This window comes from Neovison vison, chromosome 6, assembly GCF_020171115.1.
Source record: "Neovison vison isolate M4711 chromosome 6, ASM_NN_V1, whole genome shotgun sequence".
Taxonomy (NCBI): domain Eukaryota; kingdom Metazoa; phylum Chordata; class Mammalia; order Carnivora; family Mustelidae; genus Neogale; species Neogale vison.
In genome coordinates this window covers 100,725,712-100,740,774 of record NC_058096.1, presented here as the reverse complement: position 1 = coordinate 100,740,774, position 15,063 = coordinate 100,725,712, and the positions used below count along the sequence as shown (strand labels likewise).

At 36.4% G+C, this 15,063-nt stretch overlaps 1 protein-coding gene across 3 annotated transcripts in view; it reads left to right on the top strand.

Annotated features, from left to right (window-relative positions):
- Positions 1–15,063, top strand: part of TBL1XR1 (TBL1X receptor 1) — a 170,271-nt gene that overhangs the window by 115,156 nt on the left and 40,052 nt on the right. For 2 of the 3 annotated variants that reach the window (XM_044251816.1, XM_044251817.1), the window contains one exon: positions 14,359–14,461. The exons of the other annotated variant lie outside the window; for it this stretch is intronic. In XM_044251816.1, coding sequence (XP_044107751.1) covers positions 14,404–14,461 — 58 coding nt within the window. In that variant the 5' untranslated portion in view covers positions 14,359–14,403. The remainder of the gene's footprint in view (positions 1–14,358; positions 14,462–15,063) is intronic. 3 annotated transcript variants of the gene reach the window in all.

The window sequence follows — 15,063 nt, the reverse complement described above, 5'->3', positions numbered from 1 at the left end:
ATGCAGTAGAAACAGTTATTGAACATCATGATCTATATAATAACTTGATCTTATCAGACAAGTTTTTGAGTATTGGGGTGCTCTTAATCTTAAGTTCATGGTGGCTGATAAATTTTCCAAATCCTAATTTTTCTCCTAAAATCTTAGGTTTTATTCTTGCCAGCAAATATTGCTAGTTGTTTTCTTTAAAGTGACAGTTTCACTTTGTTTATTTGCAAGAAAATGTCTGCCAAATTCTCAGTCTGAAAAGCCATACTTTGTCAGTTGTTCTTTGAAGTAAAAATGGTGTTCCATGAAAAAAAAGTAGCTAGTTCAGCTTGCAATTCACTAATTGCACAGTGCTTTTCTTGGAGACAACCATCGTTTTAGTATGCAGAAGCGCTTTATTTGTACTTAATGTTTTGTTACACGATATTAAACAGATGTATATGTGAGGGCTAAGATTTTAATAAACTTAAGTGTTTTTGGTGCTTTCATGAAATTCTTCAGTGAAAGATTTGTGTATTTGTGTGGGTTTTGCATTAGGCTATGAGCAGTTTACCCACTACTGCTTTGTAATAACATCAGGGTGGAAGTCAATTCTGTGAAAAAGGCAGGTAATGTCTTAGTACTATAAAAATCATTTTGACCTGTGGACCCCTTAAAAAAATCTTGGGAACCCTGAGGATCTACCTACCTCACTTTGAAACTTTTTTTTTTTTTTTTAAGATTTTATTTATGTACTTGACACAGCGTGAGAGGCAACACAAGCAGGGGGAGCGGGAGAGGGAGAAGCAGGCTTCCCGCCCAGCAGGGAGCCCAGTGTGGGGCTCCATCCCAGGATGACAGGATCATGACCTGAGCCGGACACAGATGCCTAAGGACGGAGCCACCTAGATGCCCCCACACTTTGGAACTTAATTTGTATACTAAATAAAAAGCCAATCAATCTTTCTATGGGCAGGATAAAGATAGCAAATCTGATTTTTAGTTTTGAGCACTTTGAACAGCATTAGCATTGAAGTACATTTACAGTGAAATGGAAAGAAATATTTTTAATAAGATGGTACTAAAAGTCTGCCTTTGCAGTTTGTCTGTAGCCTGACTGGGTCGAGTACTTAACAAAGGATGGGCACTGCAGGGCCTCAGTGTGGTTATGGAGTGATGCACTTGATTTGTTCCTATGTGGGCTTTTTTGTTTGTTGGTTTTTGGGAAAAAAAAAATCTTACAGGACAGTACTGCCAACTGTTTTCTTTCACCCTGTGAAATTGACCTCAAACATTTTCATGGTGGATTTCCCCCAGTTTTCAATAAAACTTCAAAGCCTATCTCAATTCATTTTTGTCATCAGTTTCTACTCCCATTTTCTTTTGCGTTTTGTCTTCGTAGGTTTACTGGTAGCCGGCCTATGGCGGGGGCGGGGGGGTGGTATTGGTACAGGTGTGTACCAGCTTGTTATCTGAGTATTAAACTTGGTTTCCGTTGTCTTCACTTGATTTGAACAAGCGTTTATTGCCTGTTAGGATGGGTGTTGACCTCATCTTGTACCCCCTCCGCATACTTGGACATTTGATGTATATTATTCATAAATTTTTGCTAAGAGACCAATCTTCTGCACATTTTTTACTTTTGCTCTTCCAAATAATTTACCAAATACAGTCTGTCCATGAACACTTGTTTTGATTCACCTAGGACTTAGTGATCTTAGTTTTATTTACTTAGTCCACCCCCCATCTTTTTTTTTTTTAATATTTTATTTATTTATTTGACAGAGAAAGTGGTCACAAGTAGGCAAACAGGCAGGCAGAGAAAGAGGGGGAAGCAGGCTCCCTGCTGAGCAGAGAGCCCGATGTGGGGCTCCATCCCAGGACCCTGAGATCATGAACAGAGCCGAAAGCAGAGGCTTAACCCACAGAGCCACTCAGGCGCCTCACCCCCCACCCCCATCTTTTAAAAATCAAAGGTTAGTCCTTCTTGGTAAACTATTTCATAAATACTATTAAAAGTAGTATTTATTTCTAATTCTGAATTCATTATACCTAGTACCTTCTTCTCTTTATTTGCCTATATAATATCTCAGTTTTAAGCAAAGTTTGCATTCATTCTTGTGGTTGTCCTTTTAAACCTTAGCTATGTTCCAGTCTTTGATATTCTCATTGCATGTCTGTTCCAGAGTTGGAATAGTAAGTCAGTTTGTTTCAATTGAGAAAATTTTATTACCTTTCCTATACTGGTTTCCATTCAAACAAACTCAGAGCTTTTCTTGCTAGTCAGAGGGGACTGGCTTTTTGATTTTCATTTCCATACCTGACTCTTCTTTCCCAGACTGATAATGGTTTACCTTAAGTCCTATGACTGATTTACTGTTCAACAACTGAAAAGGATGTACCAAAAATAAGGCCTGTCAGGGCACCTGGCTAGATCAGTTGGTAAAGTGTGCAACTCTTGATCTTAGAGTTTTGAGTTTGAGACCCATGTCGGGTGTAGAGATTACTTAAAAATAAAATTTAAAAAATATATATGGCCTATCTTCTGTTACTTAGTGTTTTAATTTTTTATCCTTTTCATTTCTGTGTCGGTATACCTTAGCTATAATTTATTTAATCATTAAACACGTTTATTGAGTCCATCTTGGAGGCACGTAATTTTGTATTTTAAAGGGTTGTTAGAAGACATCAGTGTAAACCACTTCTCTTTTATATGTGTGGCAAGTTGAAGTCCACACTGATGGACTCTGAGGCCGTTCTTCAGAGGCCTTTCAGGTATAAAAAGAAATGGGCCTGTTTAATGACTGTGTAACTTAAATCAGGGTTGACTCATCACATAATAGATGCTTTTTTACTATTCTCTGTCTAGAGAGCTTTGCCTAGACTTAATATTGCTTAATTGGGATTCAAAATTAGTGTTCCCTGTTGTCAAATCAATGGCAAATGTTCTGTTAAAAAAGAATGTTCTGTAAAAACCATTCTGTGTTTTGTAAAAACCACAAGATGTTGTGGGTTGTACAAAAATGGGTGATGGGTTGGATTTGACACACAAGCAATAGTTTTTAGACCCCTGGTGTAAATCGCAGTTGGAATAAATGATTGACGTTAGAAATCTCAGTTACTAATGAAATTGGTTTGGTACACCATTTGCCCAAGTCTTTACATATGTCAGTGTTACAAAAGATAGTTGATCCTAATAAGCATCATGCATAATACTTAACTGTTTTTTAAATGAATTTGTTTTCTCTTTCCCAAATTCTGGAGATGTCTGTCTGAGATCTGACAGTCTTTAAAATTTGTTAAAAATGCTTTATTAAAAATCACTGTGTGATCTGGTAACTCTCTGCATAGGGTATTATGTACTTGGACAGACTTTAAACATTGAAGTTTAGAAGTGAAAGAGACCATCTAATGTTTCCTCATTTTATAGATGAGGAAACAGAATCCCAGAAGATTCAAATCTATTATCCAAAATTATATAAGGTATCTAATATCTTATTTTTTGGTCATATTATCTTTTTATCTGAGAGCTCTGGATTCCAGTGAAACCAAGAAAGAAAAAAAAAGGTAATTTAGTTTATCTCTTCTAAGTTATTATCACCATACTCTAATTTTTTTTAAGATTTTATTTATTTATTTGACAGACAGAGATCACAAGTAGGCAGAGAGGCAGGCAGAGATAGAGGAGGAAGCAGGATCTCTAGCAGGCTCCCTGCTGAGCGAGAGCCCAGTGCGCTGCAGGGCTTGATCCCAGTACACTGAGATCATGACCTGAACTGAAGGCAGAGGTTTTAACCCCCTGAGCCACCCAGGCGCCCCCATACTTTAATTTCTTAAGACTTTTCAGCTTTGGAACTTCAGTAACCATTAATTTGATGATAAAAGGAAGCAACAAGAACCAAAAAGAAAAAAGAAAATGTTCACAGCACAAATATTTCCTGTAACTATTAAAAGAAGAAGAAATTAGCCTTTACACTCTTAGAAAAATTACTGGAAGATGCTTATGTGCCAAAATTAGAAGGTAAAATGCCATCGCCTGCTAATTTCTCTTCACAAACAATCTTGTTCACCTTTTTAAAAAATATAAACTACACTTGTTTCTCTTGAAGATGCCATAGATTTTTTATGGACATTTTATATTCAAATTACTAAAAATATCTATCCCCCCCCAAAAAAACACCTTAGATAAATCAAATGAAATACAGAGCTTATTTTTAAAAGTTGTTTTCTCCTTTTTGGTGGGAATGCAAATTGGTGCAGCTACTGTGGAAAATAGTGTAAACCTTCTTCCAAAAAAAAAAGAAAAGAAATATCTTATAATCCAGTAATTCCAGTATGGGTGTTTTGCTCAAGGCAAACAGAAACACTAATTTGAAAAGATATATGCACCCCTATGTTATAGCAGCATTATTTACAATAGCCAAGATATGGAAGCAGTCCAAGTGTTCATTGACAGATGAATGGATAAAGAAGAGGAGGTGGTAGACTATTACTCAGCCTTAAACAAATGAGACCTTGCTGTTTGCAACCACATGGGTGGACCTAGAGGGTATAATGCTAAGTGAAATAGGTCAGAGAAAGACAATGTCTGATTCCATTCATATGTAGAATTTAAGAACATAACGAATGAGCAAACAAAGACAGATTTTTTGGGGGGGAAGATTTATTTATTTTAAAGACAGAGTACAAACAAGCAGAGGAAGGGGCAGGGGGAGGAAATCTCAGAGAGACTCCCCACTGTGTGGGAGTTCAGTCATGGGGCTTGATCTCATGACCCTGAAACCATGACCTGAACAGAAATCAGGAATAGGATGCTTAACTGACTGAGCCACCCAGGTGCCCCCCAAAACAGATTCTTAAATACAGAGAGAACAAACTGATGGTTATCAGATGGGAGGTGAGGGGCGGTTGGGTAAAATAGGTGAAGAGGATTAAGAGTACAATTGTGGGGATGAGCACTGAGTAATGTTCAGAATTGTTGAGTTGTATTGTATACCTGAAACTAACATAACACTGTATGTTGATTATACTTAAGTTTATAAAAGGGTGTTGTCTCCTTTTTAATAGTGTGAATAAAAATTATCTCACGAGATTGGGTCTTTAAAAATACAGTTTAAACTTACCATTTATTTTAATGTGAACAGTGGTAGAATTTTTGTTTGTTCTTTGGAAACATACTTCTTTGGACTTAATATCACAGGAAGCTTTAGAAAGATATCCTTAGAGTGTTTGACAATTAAGCCATAGTTGTAGTTCATGGTTAATATAGAAACACGTGTATATGCTGTTGTTTGTTGTTGATACTTAAGAAATCAGCCAGATAATTTGATTTTGTTGTACTGGGTTTTGTTTTTGTTTTAGTTTGGTTAATATTAACATAAGCTGAAGTGTTTCATTTAGAGCTTTGTGTTTTTTTCTTGAGATTATCTATTTCTAAATCTTAATGTTGCACTTTATAGTTTACAAAAGTAATTTGGTAAACATGACTTCATTTAGTTTAATGAAATTTTGTGAAACCTGATAAAATTTAGCAAGGCAAAAGTTGAGAATGTATTTTATACATATTTTAAGCTATATTACCAATGACCTAAATCTTAAGTTATCTTCCCTCATTCTACCGTATTTTATACATACAACAGTGTTATTGCCTAACACTTGTAGGTTGTAATTATTTTTAATGAGGCAGGAAATTAAGTGTAATGCGTTTTTCAGTGCTATTCCTGAGAGTGTTTCATGGTGCAAAGGTGGGGCCAGTTCAAGGAGAAGGGACATTGCGGGGCAGATGATTATAAAATGTTAATGTATCCTTTTAATTTCATTGTCTTTGAACAGGATGGTTTCCTGAAAATAGAGGCAAATTTTCAAAAAAGGCAGATCCTAGCAACTGTGAATTTTATAACATCTATGATTTTAAAGGCTTCGGATGAATGATCAGAGTTTATAAGAATTGGCGATGATGGATATATATGTTTGCTAGGTCTGCCATAACAAAATCCACTGGTGACTTAAACGACAGGCATTTATTTTCCCATAGTTCTGGATGTTGGAAGTCAAAGCTCAAGGTGTCAGCAGGATAAATTACTTTACGAGGCCTCTCTCCTTGGCTTGCAGATAGCTACCTTCTCTCTCACTACGACCTCACATGATCTTTCCTCTGTGCACATGCATCCTTGGTGTTCTCCCTCCTCATCTAAGGACACTTGTCATTATTGGGTTAGGGTCCACCCTAATGGCCTCATTTTACCTCTTTAAAGACCAAATCTCCAGACAAAGTCACATTCTGAGACATTAGAGGGGTTAGGTCTTCAACATATGAATTGTACGGACATTTCATCTCATAAGATGATAGTAAAGCACCATGACTTTGCTAATAAGTAGATTGATTTAATTTCTCCCCTCTGTCTCCTTTCCTTACCCCCCACACACTTTGTTTTTTGTTTTTGTCTTTTATTTATAATAATGTATTTTTGCAGTGTGTTTTGGTTTGACCAGAGTTTGACCAGAGTTTCCTCAGGTAACTCAGTCGGTGATAACGGCAGCAAGATTTTACTTTACTGAAATAAACTATCTACGTTGCTCCATAGCAGATTGAGAACTCACACCCAAAGTAATTTTGATATATGATTCTGTGTGAGTTTAGAGACTGTTGTTGAGCGGCGTACTGTCATCATCTGGAACTTCTGTGGGTGGCTGGTAATCGATTTAAGCTGAGTGCCAACAGCCCGCACTGTACATGGGGCTTTGCCAATATATGTTACGTCTTGAAGTTAGCACCTGCATAGGACCTTCTAGTGCTGAGAATTTTCATTCTTTGTAGTCATTAAATTATTTTACATTATATATTCTATCCTATTTTCCATTTATTTTTTTTTGTACTGAGGAAATTTTAGTATTTTAATAACATTTCTAAATACATATGCCTATATATAGAAATGCTATTCTTGTATGACATTAAAATGAGGAAGTTAATACTGAAGAGGAAATGAAATAAAGTGTAGAATGCTTCATCCCATACATAGCATGTAGGAATTCCTCAGTAATCACAAATATTCTTCTGCTTCATTTTCTTTAACACTCGAATGAGAAGGAGTGTGCACATACACAGGAGCAGAGGGGACTTGGTACACTTTAGACATTTGAATTTAAAGGAAAATACTCTTCCAACACTGTGCCTATTACGGAAAGAAACCTGTAAGCCACTTGCATTTTACATCTTTTGCTTACCTATTCTCTCAGTCTTAAGGTTCATACTTTCATGATTTTTTTTTTTTTTTTTTTTCTTACCCAAGCTAGTATTGTTTTCTTCACGGCAACCTGTGAAGTTGCCAGGTCTGGCCCTGGTCTACTTGGTTTAGCTTTGTTTAGCCACATCTCCAGCCCCTGTTATGGTGCCTGGTGCATTGGAAGTGTTCCAGTTTTGACTGAGTAGTGCTTTAGTGCATTTGTCCCCTTTCAGGTTTTGTTAAAACTGCATGACTACTGTAGTGGTTACTTTCCACTTTTCACTACCCCACTGCCACAACTGTATCTCATCTACGTTTGTTTGGACTGGTTTATCACCCTAAATAATTGAAGTAACTTAGGAGAAATCCATTCCTATAGGGGAGCAGGATCAGAGGTACCACTTTCCATAGAAGATGAGCTATAATATTTTAACTACTCCAGAGCATTTCTGCAAGAATGTCCTCTGTTTTTTCTCTAGTTTAACACATACAAAGTGTGACTCCCCAGAGGGCTGTGCTTTCTAGGCACCCCACTTCTATGGATAATTCTTCATACTTTCTAGTCTGGAAACAATTTGAAAAAATGTGACCCCTCCCCCATTTTCTTATTTCCTCAAATATAATCTATCACTAATTTTAGTCATTTTCTTGTTTTAAAAAAATCTCTTGGATAATTCCCTCTATTTATCTGCCTTTTTTTGTTGCAACTGAGAAGTCTCAAATTGGGTTAGACAATAAAATTAATTTTTGACTTCTTTAATTGAATTAGAATGATAATTGGTTTCTGATAGTACTTAATGCAATTGCTTAATAATTTGATGTCATTAGTAACATAGTTTCTCTTGTCTATCTTCCCTGGTGTCCTCTGTTTTTCTCTCATCTCTGCTCTAGCCTCAGTGATGTACATAGTGTCCTTGTTATCTGCCCCCTCCTTTCTGAAAGGAGAAGGTTGTCTTTCCTAGAACCAGCAAAAGTCTTTTACATTTCATTTACCAGGTGTGATTGAGGTGGGGTAGAGGGAGGTGATGTGTATATGTGGGCGTGGGGTGTCAGCCCTAAACTGAAGATATAAAATATGCTGATTGACCTAAGTGATTAAGTAAGTGCCTTCCTTTGGACCAGGAGGTCCATGTCATTTAAACCACAGGGCTGGGAATGAATGGAGTAGTCTTCCAGATGGAAAGCAGGAATACTGGTGTCTTTTGTCAGACTGTGGCAGTGGACACCGTTGCAAGAGGCAAGCTGCAGTTTTCACCATCTTGCTGGTTATAGTCACTCAGCAGTTCTCACCTGCTGAGTTCCAGAGAAGCCTAAGGTATCCTTCTTTCTAGATGATCTAACAGCACCATACCATCCCCAGTATAACAATTACCTTGAACATTTGTGGGTCATTCATATTTATTTTTAGAGGTAATCCGGAGTGTCCCAAGGTAGCATTGACAGTTACTTGCCAAATTAAAACAATTCTTTAAAAAAAATATTTATTTATGTAAGAAAGGGAGCGTGTGTGTGTGTGTCTGTGTTGGAGGAGGGACGTCTCAAAGTAGACTGCCCACTGAGCATGGAGCCCACTGTGGGTCTCCATCTCATGACTCATGAGATCATGACCTGAGCGGAAACCAGGAATCAGATGCTTAACCGACTGAGCTACTTAGAGGTCCCAAAACAATTCTTATTTTCAACATCAAAGTTCTTTTAGTAGCTTTTAATATTGTTGATCTTTTTCATCTTGAATAAACAACTGTGGCAGATATTTGTAGATGTATTTACAGATGTATTTTTTGTTTTGTCACAATTTTGGTGATGTTGAATATTTTAAAATCTTTATTTATGTTATAGTCAGAATGTTCTTGTGTTTATTGTTGGTGAAATTGAATGTTTTCCTAATGTTTCAGCTAGAGGGGCCATAAATTGGTTTGTTCTCTTGAGTGGGCCCAGTCTGTTGGTATTCAGTAAGTATTAGAATAGCCATGGGAGGAGGGTTAAGAGGGACAGAAAAATAGGTGAAGGAGAGTGGGGAGCACAGGCTTCCATTGATGGAATTAGTAAGTCGGGAGGTAGGAGGGTTCAGCATAAGGAGTGTAGACAGCAGAGTTGAGTAGCTTCGTATGGTGACAGACGGTAGCCGCACTTGTGGGGAGCATAGTAGATTGTGCACCATGCTGTGCACTGGAAACTAACATGACATGTTAGCAACACTTCCGTTTAAAAGAAACAACCAATTATTTATTCTCTTTCGTCCAGTTACTTACTTGTAGAGACTTTTCCTGATTCTGAGAGTTTTAATTAAAGCACACCTACCAAGAAGAAATAAGTAACTTTAAGGTTAAAGATCCTGATGGCAGTCTTAGAGGAATGAAGGTTTAGGATCATCCAAATAGTTGAGCAACTCAAAAATTAGACTAATATGTCTGTTATAAGATAATACATCACCACTACATATTGTGTAAGGTAAAATAATTTCAATTAAACGTTTGATTTTGGATCATGCAGAGGGTTTCCAGATCTTCTTAATAATGTGTGGTAGGCAGGGCACTTAAAATCTTTCTGGTTTAATTTCTATCCATAACTTTCCCTGTCCTTTGATTCTTTTTAATTAAAATGAAGTGATACAGGTTTATAGTTGGGTGCTGGCTTACTCCAGCAGTGGACTCAGAAAAGAATGTATGTCTATGTCCTGGGAGATGATTAAATTTGTGAGCACTTACTGTTCAGTGTGTGTTTGCTGAGCTCAGTTTTGTGATGCTGAAAGTGTGTACATTCTCAGTTGAATGAATCCTAACTAAATTGTCTCAGAGTCCTGTTCTTGTAACAGGTGTTAAATTACTGTCTATAATGTCTTGAAGTAAAATATTTCATAGTGAACATTGAAAATATTGAGTGTACTATTAATATAAACACTTGGCTAAATATTAGTTAAGACTAATTTTTATATTTACTTTTGGCTAATTATAGCTATGGATCTGACTTAATTAATTGCCTGTAACTGATAGGCGTTGTGGATAAAAGCTCTTAAGAGTTTATAGGCTGTTCGAGAGTTAGGATGGAGAACTACAAAGTCATTTACTTTTTTTTCCATTTTTAGAACTCAATTCATTTACTATTTAAGGATAAATAAGTATGATGAGGCAGAATATACCAAAAAATTGCTTTGGGTCAGGGGGTCATGTGGGTGGCTCAGTTAAGCACCCAGCTCTTGGTTTTGGCTCAGGTCATGAATTCGTCAGGCATCTTGCTGAGCATGTAGCCTCCTTAAGATTTCTTTCTCTCCCTCTGCTCCCCCCATCCCAAGTCACTTTGTGACTTTTGGAAGTATTATTCATTTCGAATGTCTTGGTCATTTAATAGTCCATCAGTTCCTTGAGGGCAGGACTTATTTATTTATTTTTTTAAGATTTTATTTATTTATTTGACAGAGATCACAAGTAGGCAGAGAGGCAGACAGAGAGAGAGGAAGGGAAGCAGACTCCCTGCTGAGCAGAAAGCCTGATGTGGGGCTTGATCCCAGGACCCCGAGATCATGACCTGAGCCGAAGGCAGCGGCTTAATCCACTGAGCCACCCAGGCTCCCCAGGTCTTATTTGTATCTCTGCAGACCTGACACCCAGATGGTATAGGATAGAGGCATGATGAATGTCTCGCTGCTGTTCTGTGATCTTGTTTAAAGATAGTTGTACACAATGGAGGAGATGCGTTGGTAAGGCTTCTTGTATACACTATGAAAGCGAGTGATAGCTGGTATCAAGAATGTGTCTTAATGTTTTCTTTTTGTAGTCCAATCTCCTGTTCTTTTCAGGTGTCTTTTTGAACTTATAATTTTAAAAGGGTTAGTTTAATACAAACCATACTCTAGAATTAAGTGTTTTTGAAAATGGATAAACTCAAGTCTTTGTAGACTCTGTGTAGTTTTATTGCAATTGGGACCAAAACCTCTAGTACAGATTGCATTAAACTTACAGGTATTTTTTTTTTTTTTTTTTTTTTTTAGTTTCTCTTCACTAACTGAACTCTGCAAGGCTTGGGTGAACTTTATTTTATCTGTCTATTTCTACTCTTAGCATAGAGATTTGTCTGCCCTAACAACACACATAAGGAGCAATAAGGTTCTTTCTAGGAATATAAGAGCTAGCTGAAGTAGAACTACCGGTGGAACAATACTTTTAAATTTGAACAGTTTACCCCTTTCCCTTAAAAAATACTACTCTTGATTCCAGAAATAGTTATACTATAGCACTGTGAATGGAATAAAAAAAAATAGATAGCAGTTTGAACAGATAGGAACTTTTCTGCTCTACTTCTTGGGCATTTTTTTGTGATGATCTTTTAAAATCTACCAGCATCATGTAGTTATTATAGGAACATTTATAGACAATAACATATCATTTTGGTTTGTATTTTTCTTTGCCCTGGAATATATTCGGTAATGCTGAAGCATCACTGATCACCGCTTTAAGTTGAGACATTGATGACCTTAGCTTATTAGAACCAAGCTTTATTGAAAACCCATGAATCTTAGGTACTTCAGCACCAGTGTTTGAATGTTGAAGTGAATGATATATTAGAGGAAAATAATACCCTGGTTTTTTTGTTTTTTGTTTTTTGTTTTTTTTTTTTATCAGTTTGTTTCTCTTGGATTCCCCCTAGCACATCTCATTTTGGGAAATCCTGTTAATGAAATAATGATTGTTTATTATTTATTATTATTATTATTATTTATTATTATATTATATTATTATTATTTATTATTATTAAATTGTTTCCCTTACAAACAGATATCCATGATGGGTCAAATTATTTAATTTCTTAGAATTCTGTAACGGTGTGGGATTGGATTTGTTTTGTTTTTTGAGAGAAAGCACATGTACATGCAAGAGCGATGGGGTGCAGGGGTGGGGGAGAATCCCAGGCACGCTCCATGCCCAGTGCGGAACTACATGTGTGCGGCTCAGTCTCATGATCCTGAGATCATTACCTGAGCCAAAATCAAGAGTCAGTCCTTAAGCAACTGAGCCACTCTAGTTTTTTTTTTTTTTTTTAAATTATTCAGTTTAACAGGCTTTCGAAATTGACTATTTAATATATACTCTGAATGCCGGATACATTGCTACATATTACTGTGCATCAGGATAAAACTGAGGAAGACACCCTCCAGGGCACGAGTCACTTAATGTACCATAGTAGCATCTAGACAAGATGTCCTGAGCCAAAATCATCAAAGGAGTATTTACTTTTGTTATTCAAAACATTCAGGTTATTAATTGTACCTCCTGAGTTAATTTTCTGGAAGAGTACCTTTTTCTTTCTATGAAGATAATTGTGACTCTTTGTCTGTGGTTTCTCTTCTTCTGTGGAAGTACTGTGAATCCAGATTTCCTCAAAGAACCTTTTGTTCTTCCTTTCACCTCATTTGTCCAGCTGGTCACACTTTGGAACCCCTGAACTTCTTCCTGGCTTCAGTGCCACAGCCCAGGTTTCATTTATTAATTAGGTCCCTGCAACCTCCTACTACCTCAGCTTTTACTCCAGTCCATCTTCCTTCCAGTCTCTTCTGCATGTCAGAGCCAGGATGATCTTTATACAGTGTCGATCTGGTGATTCTGCCACCTGCTTAAAACCTGTCAGTATATTTTCTCTAAGTAATGGTGTCAAGGCCCGGCAGAACAGGGTTTTGTTTGTGTTAGGCTTACTTTCATGTTTTGTTTTCTCTTTCTTCATCCAACCTTTTCACTAACTATTACTGCTCACTGGATTCCTTCCCTTCCCTGCCTTCTTCCCACAAGTATTTATGTCCTCCCTCTCCTAGTCCATCCTTCCGGGTCTAAACACCAGTGACACTTTCTTCAAGATGTATTTCCTGGCTACTAAATTTGGTCAGGAATTCCTCTGTGTGTGTCATTGGAAAATTGTTATTACTTTCTTGTTGGTCTTCTTTCCTGTGACAGAAGCTTGTTGTGCTTAGTCACTACTATTTCCACAACTTAGGGCAGCAGCAGTTTCCCTCACACAGTAGCCTACTCAGGTGTTTGTTAATTTATGACTTCAGAATATCCTGTGAACTCTGCATCATAAAGAGACTGATGATGTAGTGTTAGATAGCCCTTTACTGAATAGATGTCAGTCTATCCTTTTAAAATACGGGACCAAAAAAGTACACAGTCTGTGGGTCAGATCTGGCCCACTAGTCTTTTATAAGGACCACAAGCTAAGAAAGGTGGCTTTGTTGTTGTTGTTTTAAGTGCTTGAAAAGAAGTCTGAAGAGAAATATTTTATGGTCCAACTTTATCATATGAAATCTAGATTTCAGCATCCATAAATAAAATTTGATTGGAACATGGCCTGACTCATTTGTCTACATTTTGTTTGTTGCTGCTTTTGTGCTACAACTGTAGAGTTGAGTGGTTTTAATAGAAACTGTGTATGGGAGGCAAAGCCTAACATATTTACTGTCGGACTCTGTACAAAAGATGTTTGCTGACTTCTTTTTTAAATAATTTCTGTGACATGAGAACAGATAAGTATAATGAGAACATATTTAAGTTAGGTCTCCGTTTCCTTTTTTCCTCTCTCTGAATTCAAGATTTAAGTATGTCCGTTAAGAGAATATCATTTAAGTTTTGAAAACTGTATTCCTACCTCTCTGCTTTACAATGTAGCCAGATCCTTCTGAAACTTGAACATTGCAGGTTAGATGTTGAGAGAACAGAGACCTCAAATCCTCTCAAATGATGTAGACAAAACCAATGTAGATGGCTCATCCCTTACCCAGTGGTCTAAAATCATTCTTTTCCTAAATATATAATATTCTGATTCCTAAAATGTGCTGTTCTTTTTTTCTTTTTCTTTTTTTCCAGTTAAGGAGAAAGGGGAAACAACTTTTTAATGCTATTTGATACAGTCATATAAAATACAGTGCTAAAGCCCTTTTCTAAATTTTGAATCCTTTTTGCAAATATGTTACCTTGCAGAAAAATAGACCAGCCATGTTTTGGTTGTATAATCTATTACTAACTATTGGAATAACTTTATTTGTTAGGGTTTATTATTAGGCAATATAGAACCTTCATTTTACATCATTTAATAAAATCAAATGGTTTTTAAAACATTGTTTACGTTTTGTCTAAAAATATTTTATTGAGAAAATACTTAATTAACTTTGTTTTATTTTTAGGGTTATATCCTGTGTTGTGACCTCATGGTTTAAGTGGGAATAAAGATGAGTATAAGCAGTGATGAGGTCAACTTCTTGGTATATAGATACTTGCAAGAGTCAGGTGAGTACTTTCATAAAGTAAATAGGCCTCAAATTATTTTAATATTCTCAAAATAACCTTTTATGCATTTGAAATTTGTATCAGTCCAAACTGTTGAACTTTGTATGTTTCCTTAATGTCTGGACTGCCATTTTAAAGCTATGTGTTACTGCATGGTTTAACTCTCTGACTCTTTCAAATATGTTGGAATCATCTCAGGCAAATATTTGTTAACAAATGGTTTGGCTTTCAGTGTTCAAAGACCATTTTTATAAGTTGTTATGAGATTGCACACGGTCAGTAGGAACATATAAACTTTCAGATAGCATCAATTTGATAATGTATGTTCAGAATCCTCAGCTAAATGTTACTGATCCTAATTGCAGTTAGCATTTCAATAACTAAATTAACCATATTTTTTCAGAATGTTTTCTTAATCATTATCCCTATTGATTTAGTTTATTCTTGACCCGAATTCTTACTGATGTGTTTATTGGTGGGTGACCAATATATTAAATCATTGGAGGTCATTTGTAATAAATATTAAGTAAATCTGTTCATTTTTAAACAGATGAAGAGACATCTTAAAACAGAAGGAAGACTACAAGGGAAAATGTGGGATG